Genomic DNA, 8,853 nt, shown 5'->3' with positions numbered 1-8,853 from the left:
ACAGGATTGTGTGACCTGAAAGTGCAGTTGTTTTAAATATGAATGTTAATGAGGAAGCTGGTCTGTCCAGTGTTTGTGGAACAAGCCGTCAAATAGGATTGAAATGGCTTCTTGGCTGTTAATATTTAAGCACTGGATCGTCTGGTTTAACTTGTTTATTGCTTTTGTACGTTTAGAAAGGTTGGCTACACTTTCAAACTCTTTTTAATGAATAATTCTTGCAGAAAAGTATCTGCATTGCACTTTCAAATAGTGATCGTTTCCCTCTTCTGCTGACCTGTGAATAATTCTTACACTATTTGGTTTGAGTGAAAGTCTTAGTGGTACGTCAGATGAAAGTATTGTTGATACTGTCAGTCATGTAAATATTGACCACTGCAAATGTTCAGTTATGTGGATTGGAATATTACTGTAGGAAGTCATGTAATCATTCGGGCGCGTTTATTTTTACCGGAGTGCCAAGTTGACCCTTCCTCAGCAAACGCTGCAGACATCCAATCTTCCTATATAACCGCAGAACGAAGCGTAGTTCTAGATTCTAGAACGATCCGCTTGATTTATAACGTGTTGTTGGGTTTGTGCTAGACTGCCTCTTTCCTGTCCTTTGCACTAAAGCTACTGATAATGATGCACTTAAAAAAAAAAAAAAAAAAAAGTTGTGTTCCTACAAGTGTTGCCTTACAAGCAGTTCCTGCCATCTTCATGCACAATAGTTCTGTGTTCGAGAGCCAACTAAGATTTAGCTTCCTGAGCCAATCGCACTAGAGGCCTGAAACTGCCTCAACTGCTGTAAAATGCCTTGTAAATATAATTTGTTTTCCAAACTTAAACCAAAGATGCTTTGGACTTGTGACATACCTGTCTTTTAGTTGCTTCTTAACCAAATCATATCAAAAAGGTAAACCCGCAAAATGTTTAAATAAATACTTTAGAAAATCCAAAATTGCAACCCTGCTGACATTTTCTTCAATAAACTGGTTTGTTTTTCCCTGAAAATCATCGTCTTCATTTGGTGTAGATTTAATCAAATCTAGGTTATATAAACAAGACATGCTAGTTTATACATTCAAAACTTTATTGCAATAAGTAAAATAAAGAAAACCGTTGTTTAGGGCCAAGCAAAAGAAAATACCGCTACATTGAAATAAGACAGACAAAACAAAGACAACCATTCACCTAGAAAACATCACATTTCCCACACCTCCCCTAATCAATCCTCCAGGTCGTCGTCAAGGTCACAGAAGTCGATAGAGGGCCGGGTGTCCTGAGTTTCTTCCTCGTCTGAGTCGCTATAGGAACCTGGAACAGGAAGCAGCGTCATGATCACCTGGAGCCCACAACACCGGCTAACTCACTACCGCTAGCATCACAACCGCTCGGCTAACTCACTACCGCCAATATCAAACACGAGGGAGAATGGGTTTAGAAACGTACTTTCCAGATTGTCCATGTGTTCGTGGAGGGTTCTCGCCAGGTTGAAAAACTGAGCGAGAGGGGAGAATAGTTTCAGAACAAGGACCCCTGCCACACTGGGTATCAAACATGTCTGGTTGCATTTCAACCAGTGTGATTCAATAGTTCTTTGGCCCCATTTCTGAGGGACATGAATGTAGGCAACAAACTCAGATTACCAAATAACCATGTCTACAGTATTAGTATGTGGCTGTTCAGGCCGGTGTCCTTGTATACAGATGGTGTCTACATGCATTACCCAGCTTCAGGGGTAGAGCATTAGAGACAGAATCAAGAGGTTGCAGGTTCAAATCCCCCCTAAACAAACAGTTGTGTGATGAGGCGGTTCTCCTACCCCTGCATCATTGGCTGCTCCCAGAACATCAGAGAACCTCTGCTCACACAGGTGTAGGAGAACCACCAGGTACAGCCCACAGGAGATGAACTCATACTCTGACTGGAGGGGGGGGGGGAGAAAGGACACGAGAGAGAGGGAGTTCAGACAATGTGATAGTAGTTTTAGGCGTGTGTGTGGTGTGTGTAGCAGGCCTACCCTGCCGTGGGTCCTGTACAGCTCGTTGACGTCAAAGTTCTCGATGTTGAGTTGCAGCTTCTTCTTGCACAGTTCACAAGTGGTGATGGCCTCCAGATCACTTCCTGTTCCAGGACACACCACAACACCAATCACCTGCTGAGCCCATCAACCCTAGACGTGGTCCCTTCCTACATGCACCGTTTGTCAACTTAAAGGTAATAAAACAAACATCTAATGTAGCTGAACAATGTGGGATTGGCATCCCGAGGACCCTAGAGGGTAGGCCTGCGCCCAGGTACCGGAGCTGATCTTGGAGCGGAGCCACTGCTTGATGCAGTCCTGGTGGACGAACTGCAGACTGCCTGTGCAGCGGCACGGCACCATCAGGGGGTTGGCCGGAGACTCTTCCCTCATCTGGCAGATCCGACACAGATCCCCCTCCTCCTCGTCACTGTCCTCCAGTAGCAGGCTGGGAGGGGAGAAAATTAACGATTGAAAGAGTCACCTGAGATTTTCCTATAAATGGATAAATGTGACTGAGGATGGGGGGTGTTTAGATTCACACCCATCAAATCAGAGATCCTTCACCTCTCCTGGATCTTGCGCAGTTTCTCTGGATCTCTGGAAGGGGCGGGCTTGTCCTTCTCCTGGCCCTCTGGTTGGCTCCTGGCCATGCCCATCATGTCAATGGCCATCATGCCTCGCAGGGTGAGCGGGCTGCTCATGACCCGGGCCAGTCGCTGGCTCCTCCCCGCCACCCTCAACTCCTCCTGCAGGGCGGCGCTAGCAGCCCTCACCCCCGCAGCACCCTCACCATCGTCCTCATCTTCCTCCTGTGGGTTGGGCTCGGGCTCGTTCCGTCTCCTGGTTGGATACTGGGAGCCTCGGAGGCCCTCCTCCGAACTGCTGCTGGCCAATAGGGCGCTCTCGTCGCGTCCCTCCCTCCTGTGGCGGGAGAAGAGAGGAGTGCAGCGCGAACGGAGCCAGGAGGGGGCCCCGGGGCCTTCGCTGCCCGAGCGCCAGGCCTCCTGACTGGGCTGGCTCGGTCCTCCGCGGGGGGGCTCTCTCTCCTGGGCAGGGGAGATGCCCTGGCAGCTACGCCGGAGGAAGGCAAAGGCCTGAGCTGTATCCGTGGAGGAAGAGGAGTGGGGGAGGGATGGGTGTGCGGGGGGAGGAGAGGAAGGGAGGAGTGGGGGGGCAGGGGGAGGAGAGGAGGGGAGGGGAGGGGGGGCGGGGTCCTGGCTGGAGCGCCGGGAGAAGAGGCGGGAGAGAAGGCGGCGGGTGGAACGACGGCCGTCAGAGTCTCCACCCTCAGGGGCCGGGCGGGGGGCTGGGGGGCTGGAGGCCGGGGGAGGGGGGCTGGAGGCCGGGGAATACCAGTAGGAGGAGGAGGAGGAGACAGCCTGAGTGGGGGGGTGCTCCTCTTTGACCTGCTGCAGGGAGGGGCGAAGGGTGGAGGAGGAGGAGGAAGAAGAGGTGGAGGAGAGGGAGCGGGCAGGGGGGCGGGGGTCCCGGGCCGGGGGGGACGGCTGGTAGGCCGAGGAGAGGTGGCGACTGAGGGAGGAGCCCTCGCGGACCGAGGAGGAGGTGGAGTAGAGGGGCTCTTTGGGCCGGGCACCCTGGGCGTAGCTGGAGGAGAGGCGGTCTGGACGATCTGAAACGAGAGAGGCGAGTGAGGATGTCTGCTGTTCTGACAGGACGTCCTCACACTGCGTTCTGCTGGCTTTGGAGCAAAGTGACCTGAGGATAGTGGATATTAAGTAGAGCCAGAGATCAAGGGTGTGGTGCGTGAGGGGTGGTGTGTGGTGGAGGCCTACACAGAGAGGAGCCCAGCCCCAGGCTGCTACTCCTGTAGCTGGTCTCCTTCAGGCCTCTGTCAGCCCTCTGCTCCCGCTCCCTCCACGAGCGCAGCGCCTCCGAGGAGGAGGAGGACGAGGTGTGGGACAAAGGCCGGTATGTTCTCCAGGAGGAATCTAAACACAAGGTGGCAGTTTGTTATTCACCTGTGTGGTGGAAAAGACAAGTTGGGGGGTAAAAGAAATCAGTGGAGTGAGTAAACAAGGCTTTTAATGTCATTATTCTATGACATTAAACAGCAGCATTCAAAACATGAAGACTGATTCTACTGACTGCTGGTGAGGGGGGAGGTGTACCTGAGGTGCTGGTGAGGGGGGAGGTGTACCTGAGGTGCTGGTGAGGGGGGAGGTGTACCTGAGGTGCTGGTGAGGGGGGAGGTGTACCTGAGGTGCTGGTGAGGGGGGAGGTGTACCTGAGGTGCTGGTGAGGGGGGAGGTGTACCTGAGGTGCTGGTGAGGGGGGAGGTGTACCTGAGGTGCTGGTGAGGGGGGAGGTGTACCTGAGGTGCTGGTGAGGGGGGAGGTGTACCTGAGGTGCTGGTGAGGGGGGAGGTGTACCTGAGGTGCTGGTGAGGGGGGAGGTGTACCTGAGGTGCTGGTGAGGGGGGAGGTGTACCTGAGGTGCTGGTGAGGGGGGAGGTGTACCTGAGGTGCTGGTGAGAGGGGAGGTGGAGCTGTAGGAGGAGCTGCTCAGAGAGGAGGAGCTGCTCAGAGAGGAGGAGCTGCTCAGAGAGGAGGAAGGGGTTCTGGTGTACGATGATGTCCGGTTCATGTAGGACAGCTTGGCTCTCTTGGTGTCTCCATCGTCTGCGGAGCCGACCAGGCCAGAGTACGTGCCCAGCCTCCGCTCGGACTCCGTCTGCAGGGGGGACAGAGTCATGTGCTGCTCCACCAAACTCAACCACAGGAACTGATATTTGTTTAAGTGTTTCACTTGTGTTCCTCCCCTCAGACCCTGGAGGTCAGTCAGTACCCACCAGCTTGCTCCGGCTGGACAGGGAGCTCTGGGACCAGGGGGCGTCACGCGCCGTGGAGGGGGTCTTCCAGGAGGGACGGACATCAGATGGGGTGTAGTCTCGAGACGGGAGCTGAAGCCAGGAGCTCTGGTGGGGGGGACAGAGAGGAGTGAGAGAGACAGTCATGGGATGTACAGGTATGTGATCTATCCAGGCACTGTGTGTGTGTGTGTGTGTGTGTGTGTGTGTGTGTGTGTGTGTGTGTGTGTGTGTGTGCACCCCATGCAGACAGGTCAGTGACGTCACGCTGCAGAGAGAACATGCTGGAGTCTGCTCAGGAGTTCCAGGTCTGTTTACCACACGTGCCACCGACATCACAGCCTGTTGGTTTTCCCCTCCTGGAGACCCAAGCTGAGCGCTGGCAGGCCAGAGGTAACCCTATCTGAGGACCGTCTGACGAGCAGGCTGATACCAGCCCCCGGCTGCTCTCCCAGGAATGGGCCCGGCCTATAAAAAGACCCGCGAGGGAGGCGAGCGTCGCGCTGGGGCCCAACAGAGGGGTCCCGTCAGGGGAGAACTCACTAGAACGACCTGGAATCTTAAACAACAGTTGTTGTTTTCTGTTGTTGGTGTTCCTAACCTTGCATGCCATCGACAGCAGCCAGGACTTCAGATACTGCTTCCGCTGGCGGTGTATGACACTTAAGTAAACACGCGTTCTAAAAAAAACACTTGGTACTTGTATCGGTCTTCAAAAACACAGATCATTGCACCTAATTAAAAATGAAAGCCTCGTTTAGGTTGAAGGTGCTTCCTCACCTTGTAGTCTGCATCTAGTTTGAGGTTTTTGGCATGGGTGTAGCTGTCCCTGCTGGGCCTCAGCGCGGAGGAGGACGAGGAGGAAGACGGCAAGTAGGAAGACGAGCTGGACACCGTGAAGGGAAGTCTACGAGGCTTGGAATCCATCACTGATCCAACTGCTGAACCAACAACAGAAAGGGAGAGAGAATCTTACTACCAAAAAGTACATTAATGACTTCCAATTAGGCACATGACACATTCAGGCAGTCCTGACTAAGTCCTGCATGTGTCACTGATGTCGCCTTTAAACCAGCTTCAGAATGTGACTCCTTGTCACCTACAGCTGATACCAGGAAGACACCAGAGCCAGGTGAGATGTGATGGCAGGGGCAGTCATGGCAGGAGTGCTGAGGTAGCAGATAGCAGCGTGTTTATACACAGTCAGAACAGTAAGTCACATGCATGTCCTTGGAACCGGATTGGAGAAGTTGATTGTGACATTTCCAGAGAGAGAGAGGGGGGGGGGGGGACTGGACGTGAGACAGCTACAGCAACATCATTTATTAACGCTACATTCCTGTGCGAGGCAAGACCACAGAGGCACCATGCAGGAGGCAGGGATAGGCAGGGATAGGCAGGGAGAGGCGAGTCTCTCCTCTTATGAAGCCTGCCCCACCCAGATCCTGCTCAGGAAAACAAGCAGAGTTTCATTAGCTTGCTTGTGTTTTCCTTGCTAGTGGCTCAGTCTGATAGACGACCTAGTTAAGGGGCCAAGGTGCTCTGCTTTAAATAGTAATGCTGCCCACAACTGCCCTAAAATAGACCATTGCCGTTGTGAGCAAGGGGCGCGAGCTGGGCTGCACTCAACGTTATAAAACCTAGGCGATGCTAAACTTGGTCAAACCGTTAAGGCTGGCGAATCAGAGTGCACCTGCACAAACCAGGTCTGCCAACAGTGTAGCTGGCGACTCCAAACCTTAAAGTTGCCAGCTCAGCTACAACACTCAGACTTAGCTGTAAACAGCATTGATCAGAGTTGCAGCTGGTTGCTGAAGACTTAAGTTTTACTTTTCTCCTTGGAACCTGTCATCCTTAGTAAAAATCCACAACCCCATATATATATATATATATATATATATACACACACACACGTCATGTTGTCGTGTGTGTCATGTTGAAAGGTAATTGGCACGTTATCTACTTCAGGGTTGGGGGCAAAGTTCTGAGGAAAACTTTGAATCCTTTAAACGAAAACATAACAAGGCCTGTCAGCAAGGCCTTGCAATGTCACCTCAGAAAGGATCTGACCAACGCCTGTTTTCACTACAACGTGTTTTCACGAAATTTGCGGTGAGTTGCAAGCTAATGCAATCCCCATGTACGACTGCGTTTGACTCTGTACAGCACTTGGCCTAAAAGACGCCCAACCTACATGGACAACTCCGTAAAAAATGTCCTGTACTAGCGATAACGTGGCTGTGTAGTGTCCTGTTGACAAGACCTAGCCCCAAAGCGTCGTTTATTAACAGTAATCCAAGTGACAACAAAATCAATGTCTATGTTCCAGCGTGATTATAGGAGAACAACTAGATAGACAAGTTACACAAACAGGAAGTATCTGGCTGCAGTGAGCTGTTATCTGCTCTGCTGTGGCCCTCAACGCAATGTTACAAAGCTAGTTTGCTAGTTAGCCAGCAAAAACGACTAAACTGAATAACACTTCCAGACATAGCCCTACAATTAAACATACTATTGTAGTCGAACGACATGTAGCTAGATTATTCTAATTTAAGCACGCCTAAAATTAGGTTAGCGAAAACAGAGGCAGCCCGTGTACATGTCTTTATGTTGACAGCAGCCTTGCAGTTTGCTACAATGTCACTGTTCTAGCAAAGAAGCTTGCGCGATGCAAAAAAAGAAATCGTGCAAGGTGTCAAGTAAATTCGACGTGTAAATCTATGTTTGCAGTCTAGTTAGGTCGAAATTCTGAACACAGTATGATGCCTAAATATGTCATCATGAACACAAGCTCACCTTTACTTCCACGATTCTGCATTGAAATTTTACAACGATGGCGTCTGTGTGTTTATATAGAGCACTGAAGATCCGCCTCTTCCACTCCTGCTGTACGGACCCGGAAACTATGTATTTTTGTCTGTTTTGTAAATATAGCAAAATAGCGTTTAAAGTACAACAAAAATGTACACTCTAAACTTAACAATAAGGTTAGATCTTTGATTTGGCGCTCATCTGAGAATGTTATTTTGATGTTAAGTAGTCTTCAGCATGTCCATAATCGAATTAAAACTGACGAATCCAGGTAACGACATCGCGTGTCTTATAGTCTTCTTAACCTTAGGCTGACATAGCACCTGGCTTGCAAAACGTTGTGATAAAAATTCTAAATGCAACTGTGTTGAAGACTTTGGCACAATTATTTCTTATGACTTCAATGTTTACTTAATGATCATGATAGTAGACCAATTACACTTTTTGGTTTAACTCGTTATTGTAACCAATAAACAACGCACTTCAACTTTATGTAGGCTAGTATTTACATCTGTATTTATGCTTCGGCCTTTTTTATTAATATAAAATCGTCCCTGTCAGTGTATCAGTCATTTTCGCCACGCATGACGGGACTATTCTAGCTGTCCCTGACAGAAGGCCATGTGACAACAATGGAACCAGACACCAAAAGGAAATACGTAAAAAGCAAGAGTTATTGGCATGTGCTCTAGCCAATAACATTTGTGTTAGCCATCTTGAACCCGCCTCTTACATATGGACCAGTGGAGGTTGATCAGTTAACAGGCTTATTGGCGATTTAATTTAAGATGTTGAGAAAATGTATGTGTAGATGATGATAATCGTGATGAAGAATAGGATGACATGGTGTTAAAGATGATTTGGTGATTTGGATCACCAAGAAAAATACTGTACTCAAAAGTCTCAAAAGCCTAAGACAAAAGTCTTAGGCACGAGTACAAAAAAAACAGTGTATCAATAATGCTTTCAGAAATAATACAAATTAAAACACAATAACTTAAAGACTACATTAATGTGAACAATTAAATGAGACCAATGTGCCCAAAACTGGAAAAAACAATTATTTATTGCATTTTCCGTTTGTTCATAGACATGTTCACTAGAGGGCGCGAGGTAGTAGCCTACCTTACACTTTGCACAAGCACTTTGGAAAACAGATTGTGCTCTTCCATTATTTGCATTCTGGAGCTTCATGTTTGTGTTG

At 49.5% G+C, this 8,853-nt stretch overlaps 1 protein-coding gene across 7 annotated transcripts; it reads right to left on the bottom strand.

Moving 5' to 3' along the window:
• Positions 1-201: 201 nt before the first annotated feature.
• Positions 202-7,774, bottom strand: marchf7 (membrane-associated ring finger (C3HC4) 7). Of its 7 annotated transcripts, none has more exons than XM_062447365.1 (11): positions 7,635-7,774; positions 5,619-5,779; positions 4,821-4,946; positions 4,489-4,702; positions 3,805-3,960; positions 2,576-3,641; positions 2,287-2,456; positions 2,006-2,109; positions 1,808-1,909; positions 1,435-1,483; positions 202-1,299 (listed from the first exon to the last, which is right to left on the bottom strand). In XM_062447365.1, the coding sequence occupies exons 1-11, from the start codon at positions 7,654-7,656 to the stop codon at positions 1,211-1,213; spliced, it is 2,259 nt and encodes a 752-aa protein (XP_062303349.1). In that variant the 5' UTR covers positions 7,657-7,774; the 3' UTR covers positions 202-1,210. The 7 variants fall into 7 exon arrangements, with proteins under 7 accessions (XP_062303349.1, XP_062303354.1, XP_062303351.1 ...); XM_062447370.1 differs by lacking the exon at positions 7,635-7,774 and adding an exon at positions 5,942-6,067; XM_062447367.1 differs by lacking the exon at positions 7,635-7,774 and having other exon boundaries at positions 4,489-4,546; positions 4,583-4,702; positions 5,619-5,786.
• Positions 7,775-8,853: the final 1,079 nt, after the last annotated feature.

The sequence above is a fragment of the Osmerus eperlanus genome, chromosome 21, assembly GCF_963692335.1.
Source record: "Osmerus eperlanus chromosome 21, fOsmEpe2.1, whole genome shotgun sequence".
Classification (NCBI taxonomy): domain Eukaryota; kingdom Metazoa; phylum Chordata; class Actinopteri; order Osmeriformes; family Osmeridae; genus Osmerus; species Osmerus eperlanus.
The sequence above is the reverse complement of the archived record's forward strand: the minus strand, read 5'-3'. Positions and strand labels throughout refer to the sequence as shown.

Excerpts from the sequence above, each read along its gene's own strand:
- marchf7 (XM_062447365.1), bottom strand. The coding sequence starts at position 7,656 with ATGCAGAATCGTGGAAGTAAAG. Across the intron at positions 3,961-4,488 it reads CCCTCTCACCAGCACCTCAG|ATTCCTCCTGGAGAACATAC; the intron begins GTACACCTCCCC and ends CCTTGTGTTTAG. Across the intron at positions 2,110-2,286 it reads CCGCTCCAAGATCAGCTCCG|GAAGTGATCTGGAGGCCATC; the intron begins GTACCTGGGCGC and ends GTCCTGGAACAG.